This window comes from Talpa occidentalis, unplaced genomic scaffold (genome assembly GCF_014898055.3).
Source record: "Talpa occidentalis isolate TD23 unplaced genomic scaffold, MPIMG_talOcc4v2.1 talOcc4.3, whole genome shotgun sequence".
NCBI classification, from domain to species: Eukaryota; Metazoa; Chordata; class Mammalia; order Eulipotyphla; family Talpidae; genus Talpa; species Talpa occidentalis.
Window position 1 is genome coordinate 53,052,272 of NW_023603184.1, and position 19,856 is coordinate 53,072,127.

The window sequence follows — 19,856 nt, forward strand, 5'->3', positions numbered from 1 at the left end:
AAAGGAAAAGTATACACTGCTCATGCATTGGAATACTAAAGATTGTCCAAATGGCAATCCTGTTGAAAGCAATATACAGATTCAATGCAATCCCTATCAAAAGTCCAATGTCACTCTTCAAAGAAATAGGACAAGCGTTACTAAAATTCACTTGGAACAGAAAAGATCCAGAATAGTCAAAGTAATTTTAACAAAAAGAAACAGTAGTGCCATACATCCAGACTTCAAACAATACTAGAAAGAAATAATAATTAGCATGGTACTAGAACAAAGACAAAAACAATAGACTTGAGAGCTCAGAAATAAACCCACACCTAGAACCTCCCTGGTGGCACAGTGGGTTGAGCGCCATGCTGTGAAGATTTCCTCAGCCTCTGCAGCATGGTTTTGATTCCCTGCTGGCCAAGGAGATTCCCACATGGCACAGCAGACCTCTCCTGCCTCGCCCGCTGCTCCCCTTAGCTGTATCTTTCATCTGGGGTGGAGGATTCAACAGAGACAGAGTGGGGAACAGAACAGGCAGACTGATGAAATACACCACTAAGGGGAGTAGCGGGCGAGACAGGAGAGGTCTGCTATGCCATGTGGGTAGTTCCCTGGCCGGGGATTGAACTCGTACTGCAATGGCTGCCTAAACTTTGACAGTACTGAGACTTAACACCTTGCACCATCAGGAAGACCCTATGGGACACTTTTTTGATTTTCCAAAGCAGTTTTGTAATCTACTCTTTTTCCTTAATTTTGTACATATCCACTAAAATAAATAGTCATACTTCCAAAAAAATTCTAATCATAAAAAAGATGAAATTACATGAGGTGACATGTGTTGACTAACTACATTATGGCAACCATCTCTCTCTCTCTTCATATGCAATACCTATATGCCTATATGTATAAAATCATTGTATCATATACTTTAAACTTGCACAGTGTTTTATGTCAATTATATCTTAATATATCTGGGTAAAAAAAAATTTTTATTCCATGCAATAATAAAATGTAATGTATTTTGTAATAAATAAATTGCCATGATAAAATGAAACAGTAATAAAATGTAATGCCAATATTCTAAGCACTGCAACTAAAAACTAAACTAAAAAGTCCCAATACACTTGACACAAAACCTGACAAAACTGAAAAGCCATATAAATCCAGAATTATTTTATGGTCCTGCAGCAATTTATAGAAAAAGGAGAGAGACTGTGAATAAGCATATTGAAGACTTCAGCACCAGTATCAACCAATTGGGACTAGTTAATGCAGAGTGCTCTACATAACACTATTGAATACAAATTCTTTTTGAAGACACATGGAACATTCACCAAGTCAGACCATATTCTGGGCAATAAAACAGGTCTCCATAAACTTCAAAGGACTGAAATCAGGAGGAATACATTTTCTGAAAAAAAATCCAATTGAATTAGAAATCAAGAACATAAGATATCTATAAAATTCTCACATATATGGAAATAAATTTCTGTTTATCAAAGCAATAGATCAAAGCAGAAATTACTTGGAAAATTAAAAAAAATATTTTGAAATGGATAAAAAAATATAGCAAAATGTTTAAGATAGAGCAAAGTGATACTTACAGAAAAAATTAAACTAGTAACACTGCTATTGGAAAAGAACAAATGTCTGTGATCAATGACCTCAGATTTCACCTTAAAAAAACTAGTAAAAGAAGAGCTAATTAAACCCAAAATAAGCAGGAAGAAAAGATAATAAATAAGTATGAAATATATCATCTTATAACTTAAAAGATTATTATTAAAATCAGTTAGTCATATGAATTACTTAAATTGGATGAAAGTCAATTTTTGAATTAATACCACCAAAACACTGTGTGGTTTTTATTAAAATGAAAATAGAATAAATCATTTTGCTTTCATACATTCTGTCAACACTACTCTGGCAATAAGATAGTTTCATACCCTTCCAAGATTTTTGTAGGGAAAGCATAGTTATTTTTTTCAAATTTTTCAATTTTTATAAAGGCCTCTCTTAAATACTTTATAATATGAGAATTATTTTCAAGGCACACATACATCATTTTTTTTTGTTTTATATGTTTTTATCAACCATTAGCTAGTTTTAACCTAAGAGACATCTGCATGACCTAAGGAGTTTCTGAATGTCACTTTCACAAACTTAGTCAAGTCTTACTATTGGACACTGAAAATGTAAGTCAGGTTTTTGAGCTTAATAGGGATGCAGAAAGGAGAAAGCAACAACAGGGTAGACGTGGGGAAAAGATGTCAAAAGCCAAAATTATTTCTTCCACGATAAATATGTGGAATGCTGAAATCAATAATAATATGGTACATAATTAAAAAATAAACAAAACAGAAGTGTCTTTTTAGCTCTTCTGCCCATTTGTTTTGACTGGATTGTTTTCTTTGTTCTTGTTGAGCCATGTGAGCCCTCTGTAAATCTTTGTGACCATTCTTTGTCAGTTGTACCGAGTGTGAAAATCCCCTCCCAATGAGTAGGGTGTCTCTTTGTTTCAGCCAATGTCTCCTGCTGTACAGAAGCTTTTTAGTTTGATGTAATACCAACTATTTATCTTTTCCTTTACTTTCTTTGCTTTAGGGGATGAGTCTTTAAAGATGTTACTGAGATGTACGTTATGTAGTGTTTTACTTATATTTTCTTATTTTATGGTTTCAGATCTTATGTTCAATTATTTTATCCATGTTGAGTTAGTTTTGTGTGCATGGTGTGAGGTAGTAGTCCAGTTTCATTCTTTTGCATGTGGCATTCCAGTTTTCTCACCACCATTTATTGAACAAACTATCCTTGTTCTATTGCATATTCTTTGCTCCTTTGTCAATAATTAGTTGTCCAAAAATGTATGTATGGCTTTATTTCTGGGTTTTCTATTTGATTACACTGTTCTGTATGTCTGTATTTGTTCCAGTACCACACTATTTTGACTATTATGACTTTGTAATACAATTTGAAGTCAGGGAATGTGCTACCTCCATTCTCCTTTTTAGTCAGAGAACTATGGTTAGTTGAGTTTTTTTATGGCTCCATAAGAATTCCATCATTATTTGTTCTATTTCTTTGAAGAATATCATTGAGATTTTTACTGGGATTGCATAGAATCTATAAATTGCTTTCAGTAGGATGGCCATTTTAATAATGTTAATTCTTCCAATCCATGAGCAGGGGATTCCATTTCTTTGTGTCTTCTTTGATTTCTTTTTAAAATATTTTACAACTCTCTTTATATAGGCCACTCACGTTCTTTGTTATGTTTATTCCAAGGTATTTGATTGTTTCAATTGTAAATGGGATGGTTTTCTTAACTTCTTCTTCTTCAGATTAATTATTTGCATGTAGGAAGGTTATTGATTTTTGTGTTTTGATTTTTTATCCTGCTACTTTACCAAAGTGGTTTATTATTTTGGCTAGTGTTTCTGTGCAAATGACCAATAGGTTTATGATAAAATGTTCAACATCACTTATAATCAGGGAAATGCAAATCAAAACCACAATGAGATACTACCTTACACCAGAGAGAATGGCACATATAAAAAAAAAAAAAAAGCAAAAAACTAGCAACAACAAATGTTGGCGAGTATATGGTGAAAAATGAACTCTCCTGTACTGCTGGTAGGAGTGGAAACTGGTCCAACCACTACGGAAAGCTGTGTGGAGCTTCCTCAAACTACTCAAAATGGATCTACCATATGACACAGCAGTTCTACTCCTAGCAATTTATCCAAGGAACACAATAACATTAATTAGAAAGAATACCTGAACCCCTATGTTTATTGCAGCACTATTTACAATAGACAAGATTTGGAAACAAACCAAATACCCCAAAAATAGATGACTTGATCAAGATGGGTATGGATACACAATGGAATACAACTCATCTATCAAAAAATAAACTCATGCCATTTGCAGCAATATGGATGGAGCTGTAAAGGATTATGCTCAGTGAAATAAGCCAGAATGAAAAAGAAAAAAAATATATATATATATATCAGATGTTTTCCCTTATAGAAGGATTATAGGGGAAACAAATAAGGGATAGGGAAAAATAATAAATAAAAAAATAATAGTCAACTATAAATCAGAGACATTCTGCAGGGGAGGGGGAGGGAGAGTGATCAAAACAGAGTAGGGAAGAGGATATGGGAATATGGTGATAGTTCAATAGTTCACGGTTGAATTGATGGTGGGAATTTTATGGGGACTACATACACATCAGAGGATAAAGCAGACATTGTACAGAAATGAATGCTGATGTAAAATATAAGTAAATAAATAGAAATAAGAAAAAATAAAACAGACATGAATTTAGTTAGAAATGAAAAGGTTCAGTTACAAATGACAACACAGAAATATAAAGGATGGTAAGAATCAACTATGAACAGGGCCTCCCTGTTGGCACAACACGTTAAGCACACTACTGTGAAGCTGTCCGCAGCCCCTGCAGCATGAGTTCTATCCCTGGCCGGCCAGGGAGAAACCCATATGGTGCAGCAAACCTCTCCTGTCTTGCCCGTTGCTCCCCTCAGCAGTGTATTTCAGTTGTCTGCCTATTCTGCTCCCCACTCTGTCTCTGGTGAATCCTCTCACTCCCCACACCTCTGGCCTGTACCCCAGTTCTTGTATGTATAAGTAAATAAATCTTAAAAAAAGAATCTACTATGAACATCTTTATGCCAATAAATCTGATAACCCAGAGGAAATAGATAATTCTTAATATAATATAGCCTTCCAAGACAGAATAAAGACATAGTTAAAATAGTAATCAAAAGTCTCCTCCCAAAATGAAATCCTAGAACCAGGTGGTTTCTCCTAAGCCCTCAAAGATGAAAAAATACTTTTTCTTCCAAAAATCTTCCAAAAATTTGGAGAAAATAGAATCCTTCCAAAGACAATTCATGAGGCCAAAATTAGGCGAGAAGGACATCACATAAATGAAAGAAAACTAGAGAGCAATATCTCTGATGAAGAGACATACTAAAATCCTCAACAAAATTTTAACACTGAATCCAGCTATGTATATATGGGATCATACATCATGATGAAGTAGAATTTATACCAGGGATGCAAGGATTTTTTAACACCTACAAATCAATTAGTGTAATTCATGGTATCAAGAAAAGGAAAGATAGAAGTCAGATGATCATACCAATAAAGGAAGAGAAAGCAAGTGACAAGATTGCTTTCTTGTCAAAACATCTATCAAAACTCCTATGACATTCTTCAAGGAAATACAACAGACATTATTGGTATGTACGGAACTACAAAATAACCTCAAATAACAAATGTAATTGTGATAAAAAGAAAAAGAATGGAGGTATAACACTACCAGATTTCAAACTATACTACAAAACAATAAATAAAACAGATGATATTGGACTAAAAATAGACACACAGATCAAGGGAATGGAACAAGAGCTCCAAAATAAGCTTAAATGGGCAGTTCATTTACTTCAAAGACGCTAAGAATATACACTGGAGAAGAGAAAGTCTCTTTAACAAAGGAGTTGTGTAAAGTGGACAGTCAAATGCAAAAGAATAAAAGTACACCACTGTATCACCCCATACACAATAAATGCACTAAAGACATGTGTTAACACTAGCAGCTAAAGTACATAGGAAAAAAAAAAAAAAAAAAAAAAAAAAAAAACATTGGTTTCAGTGATGTTTTGGGGAATTATACTCTAATGGAAAGTGATAAAAAAACAAACATAAACAGATGGGATTTCATTAAACATCTGCACATCAAAATTAACAGCTATCATTAAAATGAAATGATCCCTTCAATCTGGAGAAAATATCTGTATGTACTATATCTGTCATGGGGAAAATATCCAAGATATACAAAAAAACTCATAAAACTCAACAACAACAAAAATATAAGCCAATCTAAAAAAGGACCTAACAGCTAAAAAGACACTTCTTCAAAGACATACATATCCAGCCAACAGGCACATTAAAAAATGTTAATCATCATTTATTAATAAGGAAAAGCAAATTAAAACCATGCCACACCTGATAGAATAGTCCATAAGAAAACATCAGATACAACAAAAGTTCGTAAGACTTTGGAAAAAGGGGACCCTCATACATTGTTGATGGGATATACACTATACTGAAAACCATTTGAAGTTTTCTCTAAGTACAAAATAGAAATCTTTCTTATGATCTACCAAAACCACTCCTAAGTATCTCTATAAAGAATTTGAAAACAGGGGCTCCCCTGGTGGTGCAGCGGATGAGCCCTGGGCTGCAATGCTGCCTGCAGCCTCTGCAGTGCCGGTTGGATCCTCGGCCGCAGGTGAGGGTCCCACATGGCACAGCAGACCTCTCCTGCCACCCGCTGCTCCCCTCAGCAGTGTATTTCGTCAGTCTGCCTGTTCTGTTTCCTGCTCTGGCTCTGGTGAATTCTCTCACCCTCCCACAATTCTGACTGTACCCAGTGCTTATATAAGTAAATAAATAGATCTTAAAAAAAATGAAAACACTAATTTGAAGGAATATACCCACTTCTGTCTTCATTTAGCAGTACTAATGCTATTTATTCCAGATGTGAAAACAACCTATGTGCCCAAAGACAAACGAGTGGTACATATAACTTAGTGGAAAGCTATAAAACAAATTTAAAAAACAACCAAAAAATCCACAAACAAACATGAAATATTGCCACTTGGAACAATATGAATTGAACTGAAGGTGATTATACTATGTGAAATAAATTAGAAGGAAAAAAAATACTGGTTTAACTCATATGTGGTACGTAAGGGGACAAAGAAAAGGAACTATCAAATCAAAATAAACCTTTGGGCTCTGACCGTAGAACTGAAGGTATTTAAGGGGGTGATTTTAGAGTAAAGTGTGGAGGGGTCCCAGTGGTCTGTGGTGGAGAATTACTGGTGATTTGATAGTTGGTGTGGTTTGGAAACACATCTGAAAAGCTTACATAATCCTGTAAACCAATGTTACAGCCAAAAAAAAATTAAAAATTAAAATAAAAGTAGGTAAGATAATTTTATAGAATTATAGACTATTTCTAAGCCAAATTTGATTTGGCATTACAGATAATCAAGTTGAAACCTGATAACTGGCTTGCTTCCCTCCTTGGATATCACATCCAATTTATCACAATTAAATCCTTATGTGACTTGTACTTTGTGTATTTATTACTAATTTATCTTTTAAAACTTCATATAATGACTAAAAAATATTGAATTTGGCCATTAGCCACATGTCAAATTTGATAGTAATAGTACTTACCCTCTATTACATTTTGCTATTTCATCAAACAGAAGTTTCCACCTAGGACGTCCAATAAATAGTCTTGAATTCAGTGCTTCATATTTTTCTCCAATTATCTTCTGTCAAAAACAAAGCACTATATTTTATATGACCCAGCACTGTACAAACAACATATTTTTCTACATCATTTCTGCTGATAGTGTGCTTCCGACCAAATTGCTGTGATATAAAGACCACAAGTGCCAAATGACATATTATTAAATACTCTTATTTGGAAGCATCATTTCCTTCTGCTTTCTCTTTAAAATCCTTTATCTTCTTGAGTGTCACTATTTAAATGGCCTATTTTTACTACACTTCAATTGCTTGCTTCAAATCTAAAGAAATGAAATATTAAGGGCCTCCCCTGGTGGCACAGTGGTTGAGCGCTGGGCTGCAAAGCTGTCTGCAGCCTCTGAAGTGCCAGTTGGATCCCCGGCCGCCAGCGCCAGCGAGGGTCCCACATGGCGCGAGAGACCTCTCCTGCCACGCCCGCTGCTCCCCTCAGCAGTGTGCTTCTTCATCAGTCTGCCTGTTCTGTTCCCCGCTCTGGCTCTGGTGAATTCTCTCACCCTCCCACGCTTCTTACTGTACCCAGTGCTTGTATAAATAAATAAATAAATAAATCCTTAAAAAAAAAAAAAAAAAAAGAAATGAAATATTAAGACAAAGACCGGTTCTGAACTGTTCACTCTCAAAATCAGACACTGTACATAAATTTTAATGATGTGTATGTGCACCACATATCCAGTTGCCATATAACTCTTGTCATAGGAGTAAAGTAATACAAGTAATGCAATACAAATCTTATCATCATAAATTTGGGGAGTTGATCCTGCACAAGCCAGCCCAAAACAGAAGAGCTCTGTCTTAGATCTGATAACAAGTAACTTCTAATGGGCTATTGTTGCACTTAACAGAATCTGAAATCCCAGTAAAGAGTCAGAGGGAAGACCAGAAAGGAGAAAATGTGTGAGTCCCAGGCAAACAAGCTAATAAATAAATATAACTTATGCTCCATGCCTCAATTTTAATAATACTATGACAATACTAGTGACAATATTGAATCTCTTCGTGAGAGTAGTAAAAAAGAAATATTTTTACATATCAAGTAGGGTGTTGCAACAGGAACTTTGTTGTTCCTTTGCAGCAGAAACAGGATGAGGGACACAGCAGTCATGGAGCAGGTTTGCAAGGCAAGACTCTGCTACTTGAGCAGAAGTTCTTGTGTCATTTATTAAAGCACACGGGCTAGTAAAATCTGATCATGCGACAATGATATGAGGAATAAAGTCCAGAGGGTGGGAGAGGAATGGGGGCAGAGTTTTACGAGGGGCATTAAAGGGGCATCATGACTCTATGTCAACAGCCATTTGTGTCGGCGAAGAATTTGATGTCATCCCAGGAAGAATTATCTGAGACCGACATGGAGAGAGTCAGGTAATATTAACAGCAGCTTAGGTGTCCTGTGACTGACTCCTGATAGGAGCTATACTTGTAGGTAGTAAAGGAATTCTCTGCTGTGATTTGTAGATATTAAATAGGTCACAGTTGCCCATGAGCCACCAGCTAATAGCCAGCTCATAGGAACCCACATTAGGGTAGAAATATAACTAATAACTAGGGTTAATTTAAATATGATGTAACTTACAAGCATACTAATTTTGTATTCAATGTATCATAGAAAATGTGATCAAAAATAGTACAATAAAGTCTGTGAAAGCTTTCATGCCCAGATTTATGCACCTATTCAGCTTTTCAATGTTGCAAGTCAATATCAACTTTTAATCAGTAATATGGAGATACTAAGCAATATCATATTTTTCTTAAACATTAGAATTTCATGAGAAAATGCATGTTAAATACTTGTCACAGTATCTAGGACAATGAGTAAATAACATGTGATGGCTATTACTACTTTATTAGTTTCCCTTGAGGGAAGTAAGCTTAATTGTGTATGACCTCATCTTCTCTCCCCACATAAAATCTTTCCTCCATGAACACAATTACAAGACTGTTCACTGATGGTCTGCTCTCTAGAGGCAAAGAACTTGAGACAATAGAGAGGAGGAGAGGAGAGAGAGTTGACCTTGAAAAGTCAGCTCCTGTTCCTTGCAAGGATAAGAAATGAAAGGCATATGTAGTTGAGTTTTCTGAACACATTCTGAGAGTGGGTGCCCTCTGGGAAACTTCTCTTTAAAACACTTGCAGAAATTCTGTTCCATTATAGTTTTTTCAGTGAATTTTCTATCATCAAAAATCTTGTTTAATTTATAATAACATCTAACCACATACCTGTAGCCCATCTGTTTGACTGAGGTACAACTGGACATTAACATAATCAGGCCTGTTCTCTTGCCAAAACTGAGAGGACAAAAAAAAATAGATTTATTAAAATTATTTCATATATTCAAATATTCTCCTCTTCTTACATATATGAGTCTATAATTTGTTAAGATGAATTTTGTCTTATAGTCAATATCTAAAAGCAGGGCCTTCCCTGGTGGCACAGGCGGTTGAGCACCATGCTGTGAAGCTGTCCACAGCCTCTGCAGTGCTGGCTCGATCCTGGAGGGCTGGTGAGGGTCTCACATGGCATGGCAGACCTCTCCTGTCTCACCCGCTGCTCCCCTCAGCAGTGTATTTCATCAGTATGCCTGTTCTGTTCCCCACTCTGCCTCTGGTGAATCCTCTCACCCTCCCATGAATCTGGCCTGTACCCTGGTTCTTGTATAAATAAATAAATAAATCTTAAAAAAATCTAAAAGCAAATGTATATATATTACACATACATATGCATGTGTACATACCTATATGTGTGTATGTACACACATATATATGCCAGATTCTAATCTCAGTAATCTGCAAACTGGCAGAATTAGGTATTTTGATGGTGGTAGAGGGAAATAATCTGTTAAATTTATAGAAGAAAACCTTGGTCCTGCCATGAAATGTCAATTCCTGTGTGACCTTGGGCAAGTCTTCTACCTCTCTGAGCCTCAGTTTCTTTTCTTTATTTAAAATTTCTTTTTTTAATATAGCCTTTTCAGCAAGAGAAAAAAAACATATTGATTGGTGATTGCTGAAGGACATCATTAAACTCCCAATGTTTGATTTCATTTCTTTTATTTATTTATTTATTTATTTGTTTGTTTGTTTGTTTATTATTTGGTGCCCAAAGGCATCTCTGTACTGACTGACCCTTCTAGTTCAACTATTAAAGAATTTCTCTCTCCAAGGAGGCTTGACATAAACATGATAATCTGTTTGGTGGCTCTTGTGATGGCCCATGACTGAAACATACAACAACCCAGTTGGAATTGAAGCAGTTCACTATTTGTTACCAAAGAGACTGGAAGCTCCTGGAAAACTTCACATCGTTAATATCAGAGGTCTGGAACTCCATTCTTAGCTCAAAGTAACCCACAAGGGCCTTGGCTAACTGTTGATAGGGTCAACCACCCTATCATATCAGATTAAACAGGTCCTAAGAATAGGATTGGATAGGAATGTATTATATCTATCTATCTATCTATCTATCTATCTATCTATCTATCTATCTATCTATCTATCTCATCAACAATCTGCCATACGCCATACTTATTATTGGAAGGAGGAGATTCAGAGGAGCACAGAAAAGAGTAAAGTCCAAAAAAAAAAACACTTCAATGGAGTTGACAAACTTTTATAAATGTTTATTTATGGTACTGCATCCTTTTAGCAATTTGGTCTTTTTCAGTAAGTTAAGTGCCACCTGGAATTGTTCTGTTGTTTCTGTTGGAAATAAATGCACTTTAGCTGAACAAAAAATAAAATTTCTTTTTTTAATGTAAATAATTATTTTCCCCAACACTGTCTCTTGCACTCCCTTGTCCCTTCCCTCTTATCTTCTGACCTCTCAGGATATTTGTTGATGTATAGTAGTTTTGCCTTTTTTTTTTTTTAAGATTTATTTATTTATTTATACAAGCACTGGGTACAGTCAGAAGTGTGGGAGGGTGAGAGAATTCACCAGAGCCAGAGCGGGGAACAGAACAGGCAGAAGTAACGAAGTACACTGCTGAGGGTAGCAGCGGGTGGCAAGAGAGGTCTGCGCACCATGTGGCACCCTCGCCAGGTGGCCGGGGATTGAACCGGTGCTGCAGAGGCTGCGGGCAGCTTCACAGCCCAGCACTCAACCACTGTGCCACCGGGGAGGCCTGATGTATACTAGTTTTTATAAATGTTTTTGTTGTTGAATTGCCTGCTATATGAATATCATGTATTTGCATTATCCTTTGAACATGTTTGGCTGCACATATATATATTTTTTTTCAAATTCACTCCTTTTGTTGAAAATATCTGCATTTCATCCTTTCTTGTGGCTGTGTAATATTCTATGGTTTGTACATACCACATCTTTTTGATCCAGTCATCTATTGAAGGAAATTTAGGCTGCGTCTATGACCTAGATATTGTAAACAATACTGCTGTGATTTTTGTAGAAAATATGGTTTATATAGTTGATGGCGTCATATTCTGTGAAAATATATGCTCAGGAGGATTGCTGGCTCATATGGTATTTATATTTTTAATATTTTAAGATAAATCCAGATGGTTTTCCATAATGGTTTCACCAGTTCACATTCCCACCAAATGTGTAACAAGGTTCCTTTTTCTCCACATCTTCTCTAACACTTGTTTGGGGTTATTTTGATACATGCATGTCTCAGGGATGTGAGGTACTATTGCATTGTGGTTTTATTACTTTGTTTTTCAAATTTAAGTGCCATCACCTTACATCTTCTAAGTGTTTTTGAAGTATAGAATTTTGCTGCTTCCCCCTCAGGTGTACTGACTCCAGCACAAATACCCACATATCGTCTGTGGGTACTCTCCCTACCTTGTTCTCGAGGCCTCAGTTATATGGTCAGCTTTTAAGGGCTGATTTTAAAATCTGCAACCTCTTATTACCCATAGGATAACAATCAGGGAAATGCAAATCAAAATCACAATGAGATACCACCTTAAGCCAGTAAGAATGGCACATAAAAAAAAAAACAAAAAACCAGCGACACATATTGACGAGGATGTGGTGAAAATGAACTCTCCTACATTGCTATCTGGAGGTTCCTCAGTCTATTAAAAATGGAGCTACCATACGACCTAGCAATTCCACTCCTAGGGATCTATCCAAAGGACACAAAAACATTGATTCAAAAGAACACCTGTACCCCTATATTTATTGCAGCACTATTGACAGTAGGTAAAACCTGGAAACAGCTCAAATACCTCAAAATAGGTAAGGTATCAGGAAGATGTGGTATATATATACAATGGAACGCTATTCAGCAATCAAAATGATAAATTACTACCATTCACAGCAACATGGATGGAGCTTAAAGGAATTATGCTCAGTGAAATAAGTAGGAAGGAAAAGGAAAAATATCCAATGGTTTCACTTACAGGAGGAATATAGGGGAACCCAATAAGACATCAGTGTAAAAAATAACAACAGTATAAAACACAACAAAGCAAAACCAGACAATTATAAACCAGAGACATCCTGCAGGAGAGGAGGGAGAGGGATATCAGAGGGAGGGAGAGAGGAGCACAGGGACTGAGGTCATGGTGCACAGGTGCACTGGGGAAGGAAATTCTATGGGGATTACACCTGAGGGGGTGGAAAAGCAAAAATGAACAATGATGTAAAATATATATAAATTAAAAAAAAAGAAAGGTTTTTCTCCCTCAACGAAAGAATTCCCTGATGATTTTCTACTACCTCACTAGTTACTCTGAACCAATCTCCTTTGTTGGTGCCACCTGCTCTGTAGCAAAGTGCAGTCCTCCAATCCTCTTTACTTTCACACGCCCCAAGCATATATAGTCAGATCACTCAGACCAAATCCTTCCAATGGCTTCTCATCTCTCCCTTTTTTCTCCCCTGATTTAGTAGGTCCATGTTGGACCCCAGTTGCCTGGACTATTGATGATGATAAAGTATACATAATGTAAAATTTACCATTTCAACTGTTTTTATTTTTAAACAAATATTTCAGCGGCGTTAAATACATTCACATTGTTACACATCTATCATCAACATCCATTTCCAGAATCTTTCATCTTCTTAAACCAAAACTCTTCTTTCACATCCCTCCCAACCTCTGGAAATGACCATTATACACTCTGGAACTCTACTTACACTACTCTGGGTACCTCCTACAATGGAATCATATAACATTTTTTTCTTTTGTGGTTGCTTTAATGATTTAGTGAAAGGTCCATGAAGGAGGCTGGAATGCAAAACCCACCGGGCTGCCCACCTGGGAACAGGAATGCAGAAGCCTGCCTAGAAGATTCAGACAATGAACCTGCCCCCGTCCCCTGCCCTACAAATCTTTTTTCAGACAAAGAAACTCTCCCCTGCCCTACAATTCTTTTTGCGCCCTACAAATTTTTCCTGCCATATGAACCCAGTTTCCCACCTGACCTCTCCTCACCCTATAAAAGCCTGCCTCCCCCTAACAACATGCGCGACTTCACTGACCCCTACCTTGAGTCTGTGAGGTCCACCCAGGGCTCAATCAATTTTCTCTTCCTTTGAGAAAGCTTGGCCTGGCTCTCCTTTTCTTTACTGTGCTGGACCTTTCACTTAGCATAATCTTTTCAAGTTTCATTCATATGGTAACATGTCCGAGTGTCATTAATTTTAAGATTAAACAATATCCCATTGGTGCAATATTCTCCATCCATTAATCCATTTGGGAACATTTGGGTTATTTTCACCTCTTGGCTATTGTGAGTAATGATGTTGTGTACATTGGTGTACAAATATTTGTTTAAATGCCTATTTTCAATTATGTTTCCTCTGCCCGTTGAGTCTACATCTTCTTGCTTAACCCCCATAAGCTATATATAATCTATTTTTTACCCAGAAGCAACCGTAATATACTTCTCTGATTCTCTCTTATACCATTCCTCCCCTTGCATAGCCTTTTTTGTCCATACAGACCTCTTTGAACTTCCTGCAACCCATCAAGCAAACTAGTATATCAGAGTCTTTGCCTGTGAAATAGAATCCTTTTGCTTATTTTTCCCAAAAGATATCTGCATAATCTGCTCATTCATGTCACCCAAGTATCTGTTTAGTTAACACTGTGTTTGGTGAATATTCCCAAACACATAATATAAATTACCGTACTCTACTGCTTACTCTCTATTGCTTTACACCAATTTTCTTTTCTCCTCTTGTTCTAATCAGAATCAGATATTTATTGATTGATTTGTTGTCTATTTTTCCTACTTAGAATATAAATCATCTGAGACCAGAAACTTAGCTTTTTTTATGATCTCCTATGTAGCCCAGCTCCTAGAACAGTTTTTGATTATAAAAGGCAGTTAGTAAATATTTAATGAATGATAGAATAGCTAACTGATTGAGTGAATAAATGAATGTATCTACACAAAAAGGAATGTGTGATATTAATTACAGTACTCTATAATAAAAAAAGCAAATTTCATCAGTAGGGAATAGTTAAATTAACTAGAAAAATTTCATCAGTAGGGAATAGTTAAATTAACTAGAAACATCCAAAATATGAAATACTCTTTAGCAGTTAAAAAAAAAAAAAAAAAAAACCTATATGCTGGGCCTCCCTGGTGGCGCAGCGGCTGAGCGCTGGGTTGCGAAGCTGCCGTGGCCTCTGCAGTGCCGGGTTGATCCCCGGCTGCTCGCTGGCCAACGGAGGAGGGTCCCACATGGCGCGCAGACCTCTCCTGCCGCCCGCTGCTCCCCTCAGCAGTGTACTTCGGTCTTTCTGCCTGCTCTGCTCCCCGCTCTGGCTCTGGTGAGTTCTCTCACTCTCCGACTGTACCCAGTGATTGTATAAATAAATAAATAAATTTTAATAAATAGATAAATAAATAAACACATATATGCACTACTATTAAAAACATTCATGATAGTAATAAGTATAAAATATAATTTTCAGGAAAATATAAACAGTACATATTTATCTCTGGCTACATATAACAGATGGATAAAGTAGTAAGAGAGGAGTTTGTTTTATCTAAAGATCTTGAACTGGGCCTCCCCTGGTGGCGCAGCTGTTGGGTGCTGGGCTGCGAAGCTGCCCTTAGCCTCTGCAGTGCCATTTCGATCCCCGGCCAGCAGCAAAGGTCTCACATGGCATGACAGAACACTCCTGCCACCCGCTGCTCCCCTCAGCAGTGTATTTCGTCAGTCTGCCTGTTCTGTTCCCCACTCTGGCTCTGGTGAATTCTCTCACCCTCCTGTGCTTCTGACTGTACTCAGTGTTTGTATAAATAAATAAATAAATCTTAAAAAAAAAAAAAGATCTTGAACTATATTACAAGATACTTGTGTGTATATCTTGAAAAAATAAAGCTATATTAATAGATATACAAAAAAATGTAGGGGAAATGAATTCCTATTTTCATCTCTAAGAAATGAAACTTAAGAATTTGGGATTTTTGAAATTCAGTGTCTTGCGTCAAAAGTCTGGTGATGGTACATTTGAAATATTAAAGGTGGAAACAAGAGATATGAGCTATTAGAATCAAAGTTTGGAAGATGTGGTAGTGTTTATCTACTGATGTTTCCCTCTATCTGTCTTCCTATACCATCCTACGTGCATAAATTTGCCTGAATCATATCTATACACATACAATGCAAACAAAAACAACAATAACCAAATGAATACATGTTAAAACACATGTTAACAAACAGAAATTCCACTATGGTATTTCTATGTTAAAAAATTCATAGATAAATACATACAGATATCAAAATCTGAAAAGATGTGTACCAAATAATTAATAGACTTGTCTCCTTTTTTTAAGTTAAAGTTTTTTTTTTCTCTCTTCCTTAATACTTGTCTGCATATTTTCTGGTTTAAGTGCAGATGCAGAAGTAATTTACTACTTTGACATTTTGAAAAAAAAAATAGTAGCTATGTTTTGAAATTTTACAAACTGGGAACACAACGCAATCCTAATGTTACCTTGTTGTGCAACACACAGAGTAAGTCGGCAAACCACTGGAAGGATTGAATGTCTCTGCACACCCAAATGAAATAGAGTCTTCTAAGCTTGTATGGTTTCCAGTCATCCCTTTAAAATTAAAGTAACATGATGATGATTAGGATGGCTAAAATAAAACAAATAAAGATCCCTGTATCCTTCAAAATTTGCTTCTTATTAGTAAGCAACCAATAGGGAAAAAAAAGCCATTAACATTGTAGCTTCTCATATAGCACTTATAATAACTTCCAGATGAATTTAAAATGCAACATACTAACTCAAAGACAGGATAGACACCATGAATTTAAGTGTTTATTCTTGTGATATTATATAAACATCACCTATTTCTAGTTTTAGGCAAGCAACTAAACTGCTGCAACAAAATATCAGCCATGAATCTAAGAATTTATTTTTTTCTATTTTTAGTGCATTCAGTCACTCTATGGGGCTCCAATGGTCTTACCCTGATTTCCCAGAAATACCCAGAAATAGCCAAAACCATTCCAGATAGTTGGTTGTTTTTTTTTTCCTTTTCTTAAAAATAATTAAAGAGATTTCACAACCACCTACTATGTAATGCATTTCTGAAACTCATAATCCCAAATCTGGATTTCCATTTATAATTATGAAGAAGGTTTGTGGTTAAGAAAATATTCCTCCCTTTCCTTAACTTTAGCTGTCCAAATAACTTGCAACATATTGGATATTTTTCTAAGAAGATACAAGTATTTTAAGTTTAAATAAAATATTTTCAAACACATTGCTTGAAATTATTTATTTTTAAGTACTGCATAAAAAAATGTTTAATTTAATTTTATCATCTTGAAAAGTGAACGGAAGGGGGCCTCCCCAGTGGCAGAGTGGTTGAGTGCTGTGTTGCAAAGCTGCCCGCAGCCTCTGTAGCACCAGTTCGATTCCTGGCCACCGGCGAGGGTCCCACATGGTGAGCAGACCTCTCCTGCTGTGCCCGCTGCTCCCCTCAGCAGTGTATTTTGTCAGTCTGCCTGTTCTGCTCCCCGTTCTGGCTCTGGTGAATTCTCTCACCCTTCTGCACTTCCCAGTGCTTGTATAAATAAATAATCTTAAAAAAAAAAGTGAATGAAAGGGATTTAAGAGTAACTTCCTGTCATTTTATTTGTGTTGTGACAAATATTACTAATCAATTCATATTTTTGCTTTTAATGTTAGAATTAAAATAACTGAAATGTATTTCTTGGTTTGCAATCTCACTTTGAAATTTCTTTTCTTCCATTAGTCATAACATTGCTGAATAACAGAATAAGGGAACATATATATTAATATCTTAGAGAACGTTATCCTGACAAAATATCAATAATTAACTTGGCCTTTGATTTCTATATCTTGTATATCTCTCTTACTTATATCATAGTCCCAATATGAAATAGTGAAATGTTCTGATGAAATTTTCAGTGGTTTATTTTCTAGCTGCCCCATTTTAATTTTTTTTTAAGTACAGGGATTCTGTTTCAATTATTTTTATATTACCAGCCTTTATAAGATGGATAAGCACATAGGTGCTTTGCACAAGGTATTGGCTGAATGAATGAGTAGTGCCATATACTACTGATGAGTAAGTAGAAAAATGAAGGCTTGTGGGAATGCCTCTAATGGAGGAAAGAAAGAGAAATACACAGTTGTGATACTGAAAGATTTCACAAAAGAGTATGCTGAAAGTCATATATCACATATTAGGCATTATCAATGAGTAAATGGAGTTCCATGAACAACAAGTAGAAGGATTCTATAAGGTATGACTTCATACTAAAAGAGAGATGCCATCAATATTGACAGTTCCTTATGTGAACTAATGAATTTGATCAAAATGACATACAGCAACGTGTTGAGTATTGATGCAAATGGAGTTACTCCAATGCCTCCAGCCACACAGAGGCTGACCTCATAGTTCAGTGACTCCTCAAATGGACTTCCAAAGGGACCATCAATGTAGAGTCTGTGGAGAAGGAAGACAAAGGTTGGAAAAATAAAAATAAGATAATTTTTTAGAATATGTAGAAAACATGCAAAAGCCAAATTTAAGGCTTTGTGATAGCTCAGGCTTTACTTTATTGTATCTCATAATGATAAACCTAAGAAAAAGGAAATGATTATGAAATGTCAATATTAAAGCAAGTACATATTTTCTAAGCATATTTTAAGTGAAACATACAGAGAAGTGTGTATAGGATCATGACAGATAGTGGTCAAGGGGTTAAGACACAGCACTATGAAGCTATCCACAGCCACTGCAGCACAAGTTCGATTCCTGGCCAGGGAGCTACCCAAATGGCACAGCAGACCTTTCCTGACTCGCCCGCTGCTCCCCTCAGCAGTGTATTTCAGTCAGTCTGCCTGTTCTGCTCCCCACTCTGTCTCTGGAGAATCCTGTCACCCTCCCACACATCTGGCCTGTTCCCCGGTTCTTGTATAAAAAAATAAATAAATAAATCTTTAAAAAAACGAGAAGAGAAAGAATGAATAATCACTTAGAATCATCTGACATCATGAGGAAAGGAAAAATATAACAATAAGGACTCTCAGAAGAGTGAGGCAGGAACTGAAAAACTATTAAAGAAAATAATTGAGGAAAACTTCCCAAACTTGAAGACCAAAATAAACATACAAACACAGAAAACTAAATAAAAAGGAATCCTCAGAAAGAAATCTAGTAGTAAAGCTTCCAAGAGTTCAAGGCAAAGAAAAAATAATGAAGCTTATCGGGGGAAGAGATAGATAAGCTCTAATGGAAAACTAATAGGGCTAACATCGAAGTACTCTAACAAAATATTATAGGCAAAGATAGAATGAACTGACATATTCAAAATACCCCAAGACAAAATGCTAGCCAAGTATACTTTATCCTGAAAAGGTCTCCTTCCTATATGGGGGAGAAATAAGAACCTTCTCAGACAAACAAAAAACTTTACAACCATCAAAACCTCCCTCCAAGAAATATTAAAAGTTTCAGGATTTAAACCAAAAACAGCAATGAACACAAAAATCTGACCAAGGAATTAAGCAGAATCAAAAAACTATGAAGACAATGAAAGCAACACATCGATAATCTTTGTAAGCATCAATAGGCCAAACTCACCAACAAAAAGACATAGAGTATCTTGTTGAATTAGGAAACAGAATCTAACCTTCTACTGCCTCCAGAAAATGTACCTAAGTTCAAATATAAGAATAGACTGAAAGTGAAGGATTAGAAAAAAATTGTACAGGCAAATGGCGCCCAGAGGAAAGCATGGACAGCCATACTTATATCAGATAAAATAGACTTCCAGCTAAAAATGGTGACAAGAGGGCCTTCCCGGTGGCACAGCAGTTAAGCGCTGGGTTGCGAAGCTGCCCACAGCCTATGTGGTGCCTGTTCGATCCCCAGCTGCTCCCCGGCCACTGGAGGAGGGTCCCGCATGGCACACAGACCTCTCCTGCTGCCCGCTGCTCCCCTCAGTAGTGTACTTTGGTCCTTCTGCCTGCTCTGCTCCCTGCTCTGGCTCTGGCGAATTCTCTCACCCTCCCACACT

General features: G+C 36.4%; 1 protein-coding gene across 9 annotated transcripts in view; it reads right to left on the minus strand.

Annotated features, from left to right (window-relative positions):
* Positions 1-19,856, minus strand: part of NOX4 (NADPH oxidase 4) — a 248,422-nt gene that overhangs the window by 12,848 nt on the left and 215,718 nt on the right. For all 9 annotated transcript variants that reach the window (XM_054699596.1, XM_054699598.1, XM_037523119.2 and 6 more), the window contains 4 exons: positions 18,161-18,280; positions 16,290-16,398; positions 9,580-9,648; positions 7,264-7,364 (listed from right to left, as the gene is read on the minus strand). In XM_054699596.1, coding sequence (XP_054555571.1) covers positions 7,264-7,364; positions 9,580-9,648; positions 16,290-16,398; positions 18,161-18,280 — 399 coding nt within the window. The remainder of the gene's footprint in view (positions 1-7,263; positions 7,365-9,579; positions 9,649-16,289; positions 16,399-18,160; positions 18,281-19,856) is intronic.